At 37.0% G+C, this 17,227-nt stretch overlaps 1 protein-coding gene across 1 annotated transcript in view; it reads right to left on the minus strand.

Moving 5' to 3' along the window:
* DPY19L2 (dpy-19 like 2) overlaps positions 1 to 9,403 on the minus strand; it is a 93,068-nt gene extending 83,665 nt beyond the window's left edge. Inside the window, exons 1-4 of the mRNA XM_082471815.1 lie at positions 8,861 to 9,403; positions 5,578 to 5,602; positions 4,135 to 4,222; positions 35 to 172 (exon numbers count right to left, since the gene is read on the minus strand). Coding sequence (XP_082327941.1) covers positions 35 to 172; positions 4,135 to 4,222; positions 5,578 to 5,602; positions 8,861 to 9,242 — 633 coding nt within the window. The 5' untranslated portion in view covers positions 9,243 to 9,403. The remainder of the gene's footprint in view (positions 1 to 34; positions 173 to 4,134; positions 4,223 to 5,577; positions 5,603 to 8,860) is intronic.
* Between the last annotated feature and the right edge of the window lie 7,824 nt (positions 9,404 to 17,227).

Raw genomic sequence — 17,227 nt, forward strand, 5'->3', positions numbered from 1 at the left:
CCTCTACAAATATTTGTCCCCAAATATTGCTTACCTCTGGATAAAGATGGAAGCGTTTCACTGTATTAATTACAAGGGGATATTCAGTGAGCCTGTCATTCATAATCATCCACAGTCCTTCCAAAAATGAAGGTGCTTCAATAATGGTTTTGAAGTAGGAATAATAAAGTCCCTTTAAAAAAGTACAAATTGTCAATGTAAGTAAAATTTGAAAGTATTTATTTTTATAACTCTTTTTAGAACAATTTACTCTGAAAAAAAGAAAAGGATGGATAATAAGACTACCTATTTTCTCCTCGCTAGTGCATTCTTGGATGCAAAAAAGGCATACATTTTCAGGTTATCACTATACTATTCTTTCATATTTTCTGTAGGTTTGAAAAAGAGTTAAAGGGATGGTTAAACATTTTAAGGAGCTTTTCCAACCACACCTTAAAATATGTAAACAATATATTTTTAATTTTACCAAGCCTGATTTTACCCCCACATTATGAGATGCCTGGAGGTTGAGATCTGATGATTTTGGCACAGAGATGACTTCATGTCCTTGTACATGTAGAACTTTGCATAGAGAAAATTACTTCTTTTTCTCCAACTCTTAAGAAATAAGTGACCACAAGAGCATTAGATGGAACTTTGTGCTTTCATCTTACTTCCTAGTTCCATCTATTGGCTCTGCACAAAGTGAAAGCTAACTAAATGTGAACTGACTATTGTTCATGACACAAATGCTGTGTCCTGAAAAAAGGATTACTTTAGTGTATTCCAGCATGTGGAATAATGATTTTATTAGGCTACTAAAAGTGCTGTTTAGTTAAATTCCAAAGATTAACAAAAGCATGTTGTTTCACATTACTTCATCAATTTCCTGCTTTCCTTCCTAAAAAATAAAGGGCCACATAGTTGGTAATACACGCTCCCTCAAAAAACATTAAAAGCAATTTTCAACCCTACACTCATTCCTGCTTCATACAACTATAGGTACTTTATTTTTGATAGACTAAGCAACAATAGTGACTATTAAAATTAAAGATCTAGGGGGCTTCCCTGGTGGTGCAGTGGTTAAGAATCTGCCTGCCAATGCAGGGTACACGGGTTCAAACCCTGGTCCGGGAAGATCCTACATGCCACGGAGCAACTAAGACCGTGCGCCACAACTACTGAGCCTGCGCTCTAGAGCCCATGAGCCACAACTACTTAAGCCTGGGCGCCTACAGCCCGTGCTCCACAACAAGAGAAGCCACCGCAATGAGAAGCCCATGCACTGTAACGAAGAGTAGCACCCGCTCGCTGCAACTAGAGAAAGCCCGCGCGCAGCAATGAAGACCCAACACAGCCAAAAATAAAAATAAATAAATTTATTTTTTAAAAAAGTATAAAAAAAATTAAAGATCTGTTTTAGCTGATGTCTGAAAAAGCATTTACTCATAATTTTGATTAGTACAATAAGTTCATATAAGGATTTTCCCTTTTGCTTATGAGAGAAACAAGGCAATACTACAATGAAAAGATATTTAATATGCATGTCTATACTTAAATAGAAAACATAAATTTTTATTAATAACAGTTATTATTTTGGGGCCAGGTACTGTGCTATGTGCTTCATTCATTTTCGTCTTCCTTCATTTTCAATAAAACCCTGTAAGGCTGGCATTATTTCCAGTTAACAGATGAGACTGAGAATCAAAGTCAACTTACTAGCCATTACGCAAGAAAGCACAGAACTGCTATCTGAATCTAGTGATCTGTCATCAAAGCCCAGACTCTGCCACAGCTATGCTCTTTATTTAATAATATTTTATATCCTGTCTTTGGAAATACCTATAATAAAAATTCAAATGCCATACAAATGCTAACACACTCAATTCTTCAAAGCTTTAAGTGGCTATATGGTGAGACTTAAAAAGCAATGGCTGAGATACCTAGAGTAGGCAAATTTATAGAGACAGGAAGTAGAATAGAGGTCACCAAGCAGCTAGGTAAGGAGTGAGTGTGAGTGCGGAGTTAATTGTTCAGCAGGTACAGTCTGTTTGGGATAATAAAGTTCTGGAGATGGATGGTGGTGATGGTTGCACAACAACATAAGTGTATTTAATGCCACAGAACTGTATACTTTAAAATAGTTGAAATGGTAAATTTTTCTAATTTTTTTAATTAAAATTTTTTATTTTAATTTAGCCACAATTAAAACCAAAGAACAAAAGTAGTGGCTAAACAGTCAGGAGAGCCAGTTTCAATTCTTCTCTTGGCCCCTAACTAGCTGATCTGGAAGACAGTCCTGGTCTCTCTTAATTGTAAATTTCTGCAATTCTGGCATTCTTTTTCCCATTTAACCCCCATAACAATTATGTGAAATACATATGGTAGATAGCATTATCTCCATTTTATAGGTTAGGTGTCAAAAAAACAGAAAGCATTATATCAAAAGTTGTCTCTTAAAAGAAATTATCTTGAAATCAAGAGAGCTAAAAAAAAATTTAAAGAGCCAGATAAAACATGGGATCTCCCAACTCCACCGTAAGAGAAAGCAATTTCTGATCATTTTGGTAGCCCTGTATCACTTCTTAAACCTTGTCTTTGTTTTCCTTCTTGCTCAGCTATTAAAATTGATCTTTATTATCTTCAAAAGGAGTCTGCCTTAGGAGAGGAGGAGAATGAGGTAAAAGAAAAAGAATCCTGAAACACTTTTTTTGTTACATATGTTTTATTTTTTAGATTTCATACATAAGTGATAAAAGAGTATTTGTCTTTCTCTGACTTATTTCACTAAGCGTAATACTCTCTAGGACTACCCACGTTGTTGCAAATGGCAGAATTTCATTATTTTTATGGTTAATATCCCATTGCATATATATATATATATATATATATTACATCTTCTTTATCTATTCATCTGTTGATGGACACTTGGGTTGCTTCCATATCTTGGCTATTGTAAATAATGCTGCCACGAACATTGGGGTGCATGTATCTTTTCAAATCAGTATTTTTGGTTTTTTTTGGATATGTGCCCAGGAGTGGAATTGCCAGATCATATGGTAGTTCTATTTTTAGCTTTTGAGGGATCTCCATAATGGCTGCACTGATTTACATTCCCACCAACAGTGTACAAGGGTTCCATTTTCTCCACATCTTCAGCAACATTTGTTATTTGTAGACTTTTTGATGGCAGCCATTCTGACAGGTGTGAGGTGATATCTCATTGTGGTTTTGATTTGCACTTCTCTAATAATTAGTGATGTTGAGCATCTTTTCATGCACCTGTTAGCCATCTGTATGTCTTCTTTGGAAAATGTCTATTCAGGTCTTCTGTCAATTTTTTTAACTTTTTCTTTTATATTGAGTTGTATGAGTTGTTTATGTATTTTGGATATTAACCCCTTATCAGTCATAGCATTTGCAAGTATTTTCTCCCATTCAGTAGCTTGTCTTTAAATTTTGTGGATGGTTTCCTTTGCTTTGAAAAAGATTTTAGGTTTAACTAGACTCTATTTATTTTTACTTTTATTTCTTTTGCCTTAGGAGACAGATCCAAAAAACATATTGCTACAATTTATGTCAAAGAGTGTTCTGCCTATGTTCTCTTCTAGTTTTATGGTTTCAGGTCTTACATTTAGGTCTTTAATCCATTTTGAGTTTATTTTTGTTTATGGTGTGAGGACTAAAACACTTTTTTATTTAAATAATAAACCTACAGGCCAGATTTCAAAAACAAACCTATGGTTACCTAAGGGGAAACGTGGGTGGGGAGAGATAAACTAGGAACCTGGGATTAACATACACACATTACTATACATAAAATAGATAACCAACAGGACCTATTGTATAGCACAGAGAACTCTACTCATATTCTGTAATAATCTACATGGGTAAAGAATCTCAGAATGAATATATGTATACATATAACTGAATCAGTTTGCTGTACACCTGAAACTAACACAACATTGTAAATCAACTATATTCCGATAAAATTTTTTTAAAAAACAGCAAAAATAAAACAAAATAAACCTATAGGCTATAGCTTGAGAAACAGTGCAATTCACCAAAAATTCATTTCAGTTCCTAATAAATTTCCACCTTATAGTCTCACTATTCTTAAACTACAAATGAATTCATTAGAAGAAAGAACCTAACCATTTCAGTGCGAAAAGTCATCTCCCGTTCCAAGGATGAGAGGTGAGAAAAATGACGATCATTTTCAAAAAGCGTTATTAAATGTATCCTAGAAGAAAAATAACATGTTTCAAAAATAGCACTAAAATAACTATTATAAACAAAGTATGAAAGCCATAAAAAGACAAAGAATAAATTTTTATAATAAATATTGAGATAATTTTTTAACTTGCTAATTTGTATATTTTTAGGCATTTATAAGCTAGCATTATTAGCACACAGCTGAAATTCCTTAACTCCCTGGTTCCTAATCTTAATTGTATATCTAAAACTCCTGCAGATCTCATCACCCTTCCTCCCACTCCAGGCCTCTAAATCAGAACAGAAGCATGTTTTTGTCTGTTAGGTTTCACAAGTGTTTCCAATGTACCAGGTTTGGGGAATGCCTCTAACTGTTGAAAAGCTTTGGAATATAATTTTAAATAAAATTATTTTAGGTTAAAGCAATTTTTAAATAAGAATAATACTACATAAAGTGCCAAAGAACACAGGACTGTACTTTGAGATAGTTTATTAATGCAACTTAAAAAAACAGCTGTAGGTACTGAAAACATGAGCATATGTGACAAGTTATAGTCAGCAATTATGCTATCCTTAATTTACATAGTAGATGCTTTCGAATGAAGTACAAAATAAATCAAAATTCCATATAGCAACCCTATCTTTCACTCACCTTCATTTACACATAGGACACATGCCACGGTACCAACAGCTGTAGGAAATGTTTCTTACCATTACAGCCTTAGTTCTAACATCGAAATCTCCCTGCAGAATAATGATCAGAAGAGCACTGTCCCAACAGGATGTGGGGCAGATCCCATTCTTCCCAATAGTAGAAATCCTTGAGCTCAGGTAGAAATGAAGATATGTCAGAGGAAAAATATTATTATTTTACATATAGTTTTTACAAATATATCATTTGTGTAAAATTATGTGCAGATGTGTGCATACTGAAAGGCTCATTTAATTTGTATTACCATCACAGAGTGTTTATCTTCATTTCTACCTGATTTCCAATTGACAGGTGTTACTAAAACTTTCTCTCTAAGTTTGTCACTAACAACACTCAATTACTATAAAATGAGGAAGCTTTTTACATGAAATAAACATGAGAAGTACACTATAAAAGCTAGATATTTAAGAAATATAGTGGTGAATCCTTTGATAAAGCAAAAATATTTTAATTCATAAGTTACTATTCCCCTAATGCATCCATTTATAAATGTTGCTTCACATGAGGTTTTAAAAAAGGTAATATATATACATATATATATATATGTAAACTGGTGCACATACAGATGTTCTATACACATAACAAGCAGTTACTGTTTTATTATATGCAAACAGCAATGGCAATTTTTAATCCAAATGTTTTCATTTATTTCAAACTGAAACTAATCTTACCAGTGCAAAATTGCCACAAAGGCAGCTGGAAAAAGAAGAAAAGAAAAAAGTCATTAAAAGCTGCTTCATTATAATACACCTTTAAAACAACTATTTAATAATTTTTAAAACAAACATTGCACTGTTGAAAGTTCCCAATCATGCTTCTCCAGCTCTTTTTCCATATTCTTACTATCCTGAGCTCATTCCTACCACTCTTCAGTATTTCTCAGATTTACTAGTTTTATGCCACGATCAGCAAACTATGGCCCATGGTCTGTTTTTGTATTGTCTGCAAGCTAAAAATATTTGTTAAATTTTTTAAGGGTTATAAAAATAAGGAAGAAGAACAGGTAACAGAGACCATATGTGGCCTGTGAAGCTTAAAATATTTACCACTTGGGTCTTTATAGAAAAAGTATATATTCGCTACATATGTTAACTTTCTATCTAATACATACATAATATACTCTGAACCACTTTAAAATTAAACCTATACCTTCCCTCTCAACTCAAAACAGATGCCCCTCTGATAAGGTTTCATTAACTCTTAAGATACACAGAGAATGCCCTATTCAACTATACTTGTATCCTCTTTCTTATTCTCCAGACAATTACTCTTAAAAATGATATTTAAGGAAAAGATCAAATATCCTACTAAGTCCATCTAGCTTTCCAAAAACCCTCAAAATATTTGTGCGCCTCTCCCTCCTCATACTCCACATTCCACACCTGATAAAATGGTAAGGTGTAATGACGCCAATACTGTAAATGCAAATAAGTGCTTATCACAGTTCCTTTCAAAGTTGTGATAAAAAGCCTGTCTCCTGGGCCCCCGTATCCTGTCTCTGTCAATCTCACCTCTGATAGTGACCCAACCTTATACTTTACTGAAACAAAGATCATTTAATGCAAGCACTCCCAAAGTCTCTTATATCCACTTCAACATTTCTCTACATAGTAATCTTTGCTTTTCTATTCTCTACCATCTCAGAAGAGGAAGCATCTCTTCTTTTCAACAGTTAGCACCTCAAATTTGTGCCTTTAATTTCATCCTTCCCAATTACTCCAAGACTGCACTATCAAGTATTCCGTCTCTTGGAACCTTAATCTCACCCTCTCCCCTTGGTTCTTCCCTTCAGCCTTTAATTTTCCTAGGCCTTAAAACACTTCTCTTGATGTAGTAGCCCTTCCAACTACGAAATATTCTCTCCTCCACCCCCTGCCATTATCTGACAAGATGCTTAGCCAACTTCTTTCTTCTAAGTTCCTATAACTCTTTTAAATGACCAATGATCAGTTAGTTATCAACATCAATGGCCTCTTTCACTTCTCCTGCTTTTCAATCTCTCTGTAGCATTTGACCAGATTCTTAGATTTCTTCCTCTGTTATCTTCCATCATACCAACTCTTTCTGACCATTTTGTTTTTATATGCTTATCTATCTGGTTTTCCTTCTCCTCTCACCTCTTAAAACTAAGTATAACGTGTTTTCTCAAATAGCTTTACTTTGCCCTCTTTTCTCTCTTGGAAATCTCACTCAATCTTAACGTTTCAACTCACTTCCACATGGATAATTCCCAAATCTGCACTCCTCATGCCTGAACAAATGTTCTCTCTCCCTCTCCTCACACTCTTTTCCTCTTCTACCTCACTACCTACCCAGTTCCTCTCAAGTTGTTGCCATCAACTTTCACCTCTGTCCTCTCTTCTCCATTCCTACTGTTGCTACCCTGATTAAGACCACTATTGCCTGGATTCCAGCATCCAATTATTTTTTATGCTTCTTTTCTCAGTCCATATCCAGTCCATTTTACACAATGCTGTCAAATTACTCTCTGAAGCACGCTTCTGAGCATGTCACTCTATTTAAAAATCATTCAATGCCAACATCGTTAATGTACTAAATGTCACAAAATTGTTCACTTTAAAAATGGTTAATTATATGTTATATGCATTTCACCTCATTAAAAAATTATTTTCCTAAAGAAAAGAATCGATCGGTGCCTCCCTACAGAATGAAGTCCAAATGCCTTAAACCTAGGCTTGAATTGACTCCCCATGGCTGGTCCCAACCAACCTTTTGAACTTCCTACTTCCTCTTCTTTTTGTACCCTTACTCTGCTTTCATATTTTCTTACTTCCATGACTCTGATTATGCTGTTCTATAGGCCTCTAAACTTGTTCTCTGCTTCATGCATCCAAATATCAGCCTTTTGGTCACAATTCAAATCCCACCTTTTCCTAAAAGTCTTATCTGATCTCATTTCCCACTTCTCATCCTCCAGTATTAGTTCACTCTTTTGAACTCTCATAGCACTTAATATACTCAGTCATCATTTCACCCAACATTGACTGAGTGCCTTCAATGTGCCAGTCATGGGTGCACCAGGGCTTGTGTTTGGGCAAAACACCTTTGTATTCAAGACCATGTTGATTCTGGATGTGGAATGTATCTGTTTCCATAATTAGACATCTGACAAAATCTAAATATGAACCCCCATCTATTATTTCTCAAGTATTTTCAACACACCCCAAATGTGGACATTCATTCTACTTTAATTAACATTAGCAGTCAACTTATGATAGAAATCACAGTAACTTACATTAAGAGACATTTATCTATGTTTCAATACACATCAGCAGCCAGTCTGACCAAAGACTAGGCTCAAAACTGATTTTAATGAAACAGCAATATTTAAGTTACGTCTTCAGCTATAGAAAATGAGAAATACAAATAAACATCTTCCAAGTGCTTAAATAAGAAAATTTAAGCATCAAAGCTCCTCAGCAAGATGAAAATAAATGGAAAACATGGGGAAATATATTGCCTAATGTGACTCTATTTCCGCTATTAAAGATTCTCAACTCATTAAAATAACCAACAGTTTATTTTGCTTTATTCAAGGTGCAGAAAAAGATGTCTGACCTCTCCCCCCGAAAAAGCTACCCTATCATTTTCACAACTTGTGATAAATGGCTGCCTTAAGATGACATTTTGTTGGTGACACATGAAGTGATCACTGTTCCTGAAAACCCTTGAAAATGTTTTAAAAGAACTTAAAAAGAACTTTAAAAGAAGGGGGCTGGAAATTCTTGTCAGCGATTTTCCAGAGATTGGACCTCGCCATTATTGCTGCTAGACTTGCTTGTTAAACTGATCTGCAAGATTCACCAAAACCACTTCCAACCCGAGGCTCAGAGGGCCCGCGAGTCCCTCGGATGCGAGCCTACCGCGCGGGAGTGCTGGGCCTCGGGCCGTCGGGGCTCCTGCCGAGGGCTTTCCCCGGTCGACTCTGCTCACCTATGCCGAGGGTCATCCTGCCCGTGAACTGACATCTCCGCAATACATGCATCTTGTTGCGGAGCTGCTCCATGAAACAGCTGAGGAATTGAAAGCGGCCGAGAAGAACGGTCCTTGCGACCACCTCCATTTGCAGGCAATTCTGCGCGTTCAGGTTTCGGGTCCTCCGCGGCGAGTACTCCCGGGCGCCCCCTGGCAGGTTCACCCCGCATGCGGGCAAAGGCCGCTCCGGCTTTTTCACCTCCTCCTTCGGCTCCTCGTCCAACTCCGGCTCCCCGGCTCCGGTGGCCCGGCGCCGCCGCCGCCTAGACTGCGTGGAGCGGGGAGAGTGCGACGGCTCTGAGGCCGCTTCTTTGAGCTTATTCCTCGTTTGCCCGACCATTTTCTCATAGTCCCTGTTCGGATGGAGCTGGTACTCTCTCCGGCGCAGGCCCGGCCGACTCGGGCGAGGTCCGCAGAAGTCTGGCTCGGCTCGCAGCCTCAACGACTAGTCCCCGCCGCCGTTGCCGGCCACCGGGTAGTCAAGGCGACCGCGAAACCTGGAAGGAGGGCGGCGTGAGGCCCAGGCTGCCCCGCGCGGCCGGTGCGCCGCCCACGCGTGCAGCCCCACGTGCGCAGGCCCTGCGCGCAGCCCGGCGCGCATCCTCCCACGTGCGCCTCCACGTGTACAGCCCAAAGTAAGCGGACTCCGCGCAGCGCCCCACGCGCGTCTCCCCACGCGTATCCTCTCACGTGCGCCGCCCAGCTCACCGCTGCCCTACGCTGCTGGTGGACAAGTCTGAGGAACTTTCTTCGACTTTAGGCTTAGCTTTGTTATTTTTACCAAAAGGTTGTCTGTCTCGAGGTTATTAAAGGGAAAGGAGCTCTCAATTGAAAGAAAGAACCGTAGAAAGAGAGTGAGGGAAGGAAGTGGGCGCCTGTGATGCACCTGGCACTTATTAGGAGCGTCTCTTCTCGCCTCCTTGGAACACTTAGCATTGAGCACTCAGTCCGTCTCCTACGCCGAGGCAGTGGCCCGAGGCCGCAGGCAGCAGGTGGCAGAGCAGGCGTCAGCCCGGTGAGTCTAACCCCAGAGCCTCTGGTTGACGCGAATTCGGTGATGTCCCCTTTGAGGACAGCGCTTATTAATCTATTCTAAAGTGAAATTGTGTCCCCAACAAGGTTGCTCAGAATTCGTCAGCGGTTGAGCGCGGAGTTGCGCTCAGCAGTCTCCCCCTTCTGAACCAGGGAGCACCCAGGACCACGTGAGAGGGGAGCCCCATAGTCACTGCACAGCCGCACGTGATGCCAGGGCGGCTGGCAAAGATGGACCGGGGCCATTGGCATTTTTCATGTCCTCTGCTACAGTCCAGGCCGCTGGAGCCCGCGCCGCTTCATGTCCCATCTGTTTTATCATGGATCGAACTCCCTAAACCCCTTCTCCCCCATCTAATCTAGGCTCACTGTGGCCAGGTTAATTTTCCGCATGCCACCCCGTTCAGAAATGCTCGTGGCTCCCATTAGCCCACAAATAAAACGTAAACTCCTTGGCTTGTTCGTCGGTACCTTCAGCAAGCTGCCCCAGTCTGCCTTTTCAACTTTAGTTTCCCACGTCCGCGGACACAACTCTTCCTTTCCAGTCATTACAAGTGAGGTCCGCAGTGTGACTCCATAACTATCCGTTTACTTACATGAAAAAGCCCTCCTGTAGCTTTTTCATCCATTTCTGCCTGCCCATCTCAATTCTATCACCTTCCAAGCCCCAGCCCACATTAATTTCCCTACTCTGAAGGTCTAAAGCAGTTACTGACAGTATTATTCACCTTGTCACTTATTTAAATTCGATAAGTGCTGATATTGTTGGTTTGTAAGATTTTCTTCAAGGAGCGTTTCTACATTCCTGGCACTATGTTTGGTGCTTAAAATGTTTTCGCATCTAGGGAATTCCCTGGCGGTCAAGTGGTTAGTACTCCGCGGTTTCGCTGCGAAGGCCAGGGGCCCCCGCGGCGGGGCCAAAAAAAAAAAAAGTTTTAGCATTTAATTCACACGATAACTTTGTACGAATTAGGAAACCGCGGATCAAGGATGTAGTGATTTACCGAACTTTTAACAGCTAATAAATCGTCCAATCCTGAGTTTAAAATACAAGGTACTTATGGGTGGTTGATAAAAATGTATTATTGAGTAAATATGCAAATTCAAAAAAATACCTTATTTTTTCATATGAGTATTTTAATATTGTTTTTGGAGTGCAGTGATTTTGTTTCCCTTTAATAAAAAGGGAATTGTAGAATTATGTTAGATTCATAAAGTGAATTGGGTGGATTTGCACCTTTTTGTATGTATTAGAACATCTGGTTCTGGAGCCTTTTTATTTTTCTTTAGTCTTTACGTTTCCTTCATTATTAATGGTGTGTTTACATTGTCTACTACTTCTGGTATCAATTTGGGCAATTTATATTTTCCAATAGACGTTTCAAGTCAGCTGAATTATACACCCTACTTTTACCTGAAATTGATATGGCCATCTGTGCCTTTTCTAAAAATCAGTGTTTTCCCAGTTAATCTGTTTATCCTTCAACTCTCTGTGATTTTAATAGATGTGTTTATTTTAAGTTATATCTTGTTGAATATTTTAAAAGGTAATCTGAGGGTCCTTGTTGATAAATTATTCATTTAAGTGATTTTATAAGTTTTATGTCTTTGTTTTTCATGAGGAGTGGGTATTTTTGTGGGAAGTAAGGAGTGGCTGCTACTGGAATGTTGGCCAGATGTCACTTTTAGTGACATTTTCTTGTACAACTTTGAACTGGACTTTCTGATTTTGGTCTCCTTCTTTTCAATCTATTTTGCCTATTTCTTATGTTTCCCTGTTTTGTGAATTTGTTTGTTTCTTGGAGTTTCCAGTTGTCTTTTGGATCACTCCATGTCCTAATAGAATAAAGCATATTCTTTCCGTTGGTCTAGCCCTTGAAAGTACAAATCTGGTCATTTTTGGCATTTAAAAAATAATTTTTATAATAATGTTCATTGTTCTATTATTTATATAATTGAAAATTAGAAGTAACCTCCATGTCAAACAATGAATTACAGAACACTGATAACAGTGAAGCATTACTAAATTGACTAAAGTCGTTTTGAATGAATATTTAACAACATAGGAAAATACTCATGATATAGTGTTAAAGGTAAAATAAGCAGGATATATATGATTCAGATACATAGTAAACACATAGAATTAACTGTGTTCCATACTGCATTCTAAATCTTTTACATAGAGGACTCATATATGCAAGATTACCAGTGCGTGACCTTTAGCCAGTAACTTAACTGCTCTAATATTTATCTCCCGATCTGAAAAATGCTGAAGTACCTAGTAAAACATAGTAAAGCATCTAAAAAAGTATATGCTTAATTTTAAAATTATTACTATATATTGGGGACTTCCCTGGCAGTCCAGTGGTTTAGACTCTGCGCTCCCACTGCAGGGGGCACAGGTTCAATCCCTGGTGGGGGAACTGAGCTCCCACAGGCCACACAGCGTGGCCAAAAAATAAAATAAAATAAAGTAATTACTATATCTTGCTCTAGAGTGACCATATTCAGAGTATACTGATGAGTATTATTTCCAATTAATGTTTTGCTCACCTGGATTTTTGTCATTAAGTTATATGTTAGTTCTATTATTAAACAGTAATACGAGTTGAAGGTTCACTAGTTAACTCAGAAAACTGAGAGACAGTTGCCTAAATAATTTTGCATTCTCTCAGTAAGGAGAGGGATAGATTGTGTATGTGAGGGAAAACATGGCGCTCAGTTTTATTCGCTTGAATAGAATCATGGCAAGTTTTCATCTTTTATAACTTCTCTAACAGTGTTCACTTATTTTGAGCTAGTTATTTTGAACAGTTATTTAAGTCATATTTTAGCTTTATGCTTATTAATGACAGTGACTTAAATCAGTATGCCTGATACTTATTCTACGGTGAACTGACAATTAAAATAGTGCATTATAATTTGATATAATGCAATGTATTCTCAAATTATTTTTTCCTCTTTGAGATGAAGATACCTTGTGATTTAGTAAATTGTTTCTCTTACATAGAGATTTTCCAGTCATCTATATTGAAAAGTTGTCTCTGTTTTTCTCTTTTAGTAAAACAATTGCTAATTTTTACCCCAAAATGCAATGAAACTGTATAACCAGCAGATGGCAATAACGACTTGTAAATCAGAATTTTAAAAATTTACAGAAGTTTTTAAGTTCATTTTTAAAAAGAAAAATATCACTGTTCTTGTAATATATCAGTTAACTAAATATGAAGTGTAGGGAAATTCCAAGTATAATCCATCATAAAAATAATTACATTGCATATTTCATGTATCAAAATAATTAAGATATTCATTGTGGTCAGTGGTTGGTTTTCCAAATAATAATGACTTTGCTTTCATTGATTCAGAAAGTTTTTAATCAAATTTAAGTGTTTTAACTTTGCGCAAATACATAGACATAAATTTAAGTGGATAGCTGAGTTACATCTATAACTAGCTTGGTTATATGGATCAGGAAAGATAGAGGTAATTCAGTGAATATCATTTTGAAAATGTTTAATTTTCCACTTGTAAGTTGATAATTTAAAGTACTAATTTCACTTTAACAGATAATCTGCATACAAGATAGGGTTTTATTTGTGCTGTTTCACAGTTTCTTATACATTAAAGTACTTTTTTTCTCTATTATGGTACAAAGAGTTGGAATTGGCATCAAAGTGTTTATCTCTAGTCTGTCATCATCAGTCCCAAAAATGGTAGCAAAATTCTTAGAATCTCATGATTATGCTAACTATAAGTGAACCACATATCCAAGATTTTTTCTGAGCATTTTGATTTAGTAATTTTATTCATTTCAATTAAGAAGTTTTAAAAAGATGAACTGAATGGGATTCATTTTTTTAATACTTTTGCAAGAATTCCTATAAATTCACAAAGATGAAAAAATTTCTGTTTATTCATGTATCTCTATTCTTGTCTCAAAAATAGAATAACCATAGGTATAGGCTTCTTGGTGGCTATTTGTTTTCTAATTGGTCTGTTTTATATGTTAAAAGATTCTTTCAAATTCTTCTTCAGCAAGTTGCTTCCACTAAAAGTCTTTGCATATGTATATTTTATAAAACAGCTGCTTCAGTCTAAAACCATTACATATCTCAGATTGATTCATTTTTAAATAGTGCATTTGCTGCTATTGAATTACTTTATATAGCCTGTTTAAATTCTAGTTGGATGCAGGTGCTTTTTCATAGAAGAAAATGGAAAGTCACCGAGTTGCAGTGAAGCATACAGTTTGAATGTAAATGCATCTGTATATGACAGTTTGCATAAAACTGCCTTTTCATCCATGGGAGAAAAGGTATCTGTAATAAGTTGGAATTTCTTAGAGTTCTAGTCTACTTTCTGTGTCCATGAGGGTCCTATTCTCCTTTTAAAACTGTAGCTCTCTCAGCCACCCATACTGTTTAGTTCCCCAGATGTGTATCAGATGAAATGAGATCCCCTTGACCTTGAACAGCCTTATATAGGCATGTGTCATTCAGAGGAAGGAAGGTAATCCATTAATTAATTGGGAGAATTCCTTCCCCTCCCACATGGAGAGACTGCCTAATTGCATAAGATATGCACACTGATTTGAGCAGAAGGGTACTCAGTAATCATTTTTAAATGACTTAACCAGTATATACACAAGCACATACATGAATATTTATACCAGACCCCAAAAGTCAATTTTTCCTTGAACCCAGTGGTGATAGTTCCATGAACAAACTCCAACATATTGAGATTTTTAAAAATTTACCACCAAAGTAACTAATACAAGAATTACTACATTCAATATAAATAAGCAAAAGTCTTAGACTATATTAAAGAATGAACTGTATTGTATGTATGGGCAGGTTAAATACAAAATATAGCAAAAACAGAAATGAAACATAAGGCACCTGTGTGCTATGTTTTATATCACATAATATTTTAGATTGACTTAAGATTTAACTTTGATCATGACATAGTGGTCAAGAAATACCACAGTAGGTTATGAGCCAGTATGTTTTGGGCAGTTTACTTCTCTAGCTCTGATTTCTTCAACTATGAAATAAAGACTTCGGACTACATGGCCTTATTAAAGTCTTTTAAACTTATTTGATTGTAGTTAGTATTTGAACGTATGTTTAGGTAGCTGGAAAAATATACCTAATGAGTCATCAGTGCCCTGTACCAAACTCCCTTCTTAACAGTGCTTCTCTTCTCTCCTCATCTATCTCCAGCTATGTGTTCTGATTCCACCTTTATGGTCTTACTCTCTGCAATCTACCCCACAATTTTTCCCCATCCTGTCCTTTAGTTGCTACACCTCTCACTGCCAACTCAGATGAATTAAGCCTATCTCTCTCTACCTATTCAGGCAGCCCCAACCCGGCCTCCACCTGATCTCTGTTCTGGTTCCTCCCTGATTCCACTTGCTTTCCAGTCTCTTAAGTACAGTGGGCTTCATTGTTCCTATTCTCTAATTACATCTGTCCTTTAGGAGCCAAAATGGCGACTGGAGTATAAAGGGAAGGGGAAATGCCCCTAAATAAGTAATAAGTATTTCTATGAAGACCACCAGGCTCTTGCTTTGGGCAGCAGAGTCCTGCTTTCACATAAATATTGACCCATCCTTAAAAGGTAAATGTGGAAGTTTAAAATTTCCTTCTTGTTTTTGCTACAATCTGAAACTCTTCTTGAGACACACTTACCAGTGACAATGTAAAATTCATTAGGAGAAAAATTGTTGAGTTTTGCTTTTATGTTTCTTATTTAAGGTTGCGTACCTGGATTCCGTAAAGGCAACGTAGACCTTAAATTTTTTTTCTTAAAATCTAGAAATTTTTGTTATAGGGGTTAGCACAGTGTCTTAGTTATGAGTACAGACAGGATTTGAGTCCTGGCTATCTCACTTACTGTAGATCTCTGAGCATTTAATTTCTCTAAACCTCAATTTTCTCATACCTCAAATGGGAATAATAATAGCTCCTACCTCATAGAGTTGTTGCAAAGATTAAGTAAGATAATGTATATAAAGTACATAGATATATAGTAAATGTTTTACAAAAGGTAGCAATTATTATCATAGCAAGGCTCAAGATGGAGAAGAAATTATTTATATCATCTTTTTCTTTTCGGGGAGTCCAAAGAACCAGCTACAATTCCTCCTAGGGAAAAAAAAAAAAAATGGAGCTAAAAATAAGCCAATTTAAATTGAGAGCCTAAAACCATACAATGCTATCTAATAGGCAGTATTATCTTCTTTTCACAGATAATAGGCAGTATTATCTTCTTTTCACAGAATTTTGAGGCAGGCAGAAGATTCTAGACTGCTCACTCTTAACTCACAAGTACACAAGATTTAACTCCCCTGGAAGTTCTCAAAGTTGACAAGTTGGGCCCTACGAAATGGAAATAAAATATTTTCTGGATAGCTTTTTCTGTGTTTTAAAGTAACAGCTTTAGTGAGATATGATTCACATACCATAGAATATATTCTTTTAAAGTGTAAGATTCAGTGACTTTAGTATATTCACAATGTTGTGGAACTATCACCACTATCTAAGTCCACATTTTCACTACCCCAAAAAGAAACCCCATACTCATTAGCAGTCATTCCCATTCCTCCTTCCTTCCAGCCCCTAGCAATCTGCTTTCTGTCTCTCTGAATATGCCTCTGCTGGACATTTCATATAAATGGAATCATACAACATGTGGTCTTTGTGTCTGGCTTCATTCACTTACATAGTGTTTTGAAGGTTCATCCATGTTGTAGCATTTATCAGTACTTCAGTTCTTTTTATAGCTAACTAATATTTAATGGTATAGATATACCAAATTTTATCTGTTTACCAGTTGCTGGACATTTGGGTTGTTTCCATTTTTATGGCCATTATGAATAATGCTGCTATGAATATTCATGTACAAGTTTTTACGTGGACATATGTTTTCATTTCTCCTAGGTGTATACCTAGGAGTGGAATTCCTGGGTCATATGGTAACTTTATGTTTAACAACTTTATAAACGGCCAGACTGTTTTCCGAAGCAGCCACATCATTTTATATTCTCACCACCAATGTACAAGGGGTCCAATTTCTTCACATCCTTGCCAACACTTGTTATTGTCCATCATTTTGATTATAGCCATTATAGTGGTGTGAAGTGGTATCTCATTGGCTTTTTTAAATTAATAGACTTTATTTCTTAGGATAGTTTTAGGATTACAGAAAAACTGAGCAGAAAGTACAGAATTCCCATGTATCCCTTCCCCTCCACTGCTGCACACAGTTTTCTCCTGTTATTAACATTTT

The sequence above is a fragment of the Balaenoptera physalus genome (assembly GCF_965194825.1).
Source record: "Balaenoptera physalus genome assembly, chromosome: 8".
Classification (NCBI taxonomy): domain Eukaryota; kingdom Metazoa; phylum Chordata; class Mammalia; order Artiodactyla; family Balaenopteridae; genus Balaenoptera; species Balaenoptera physalus.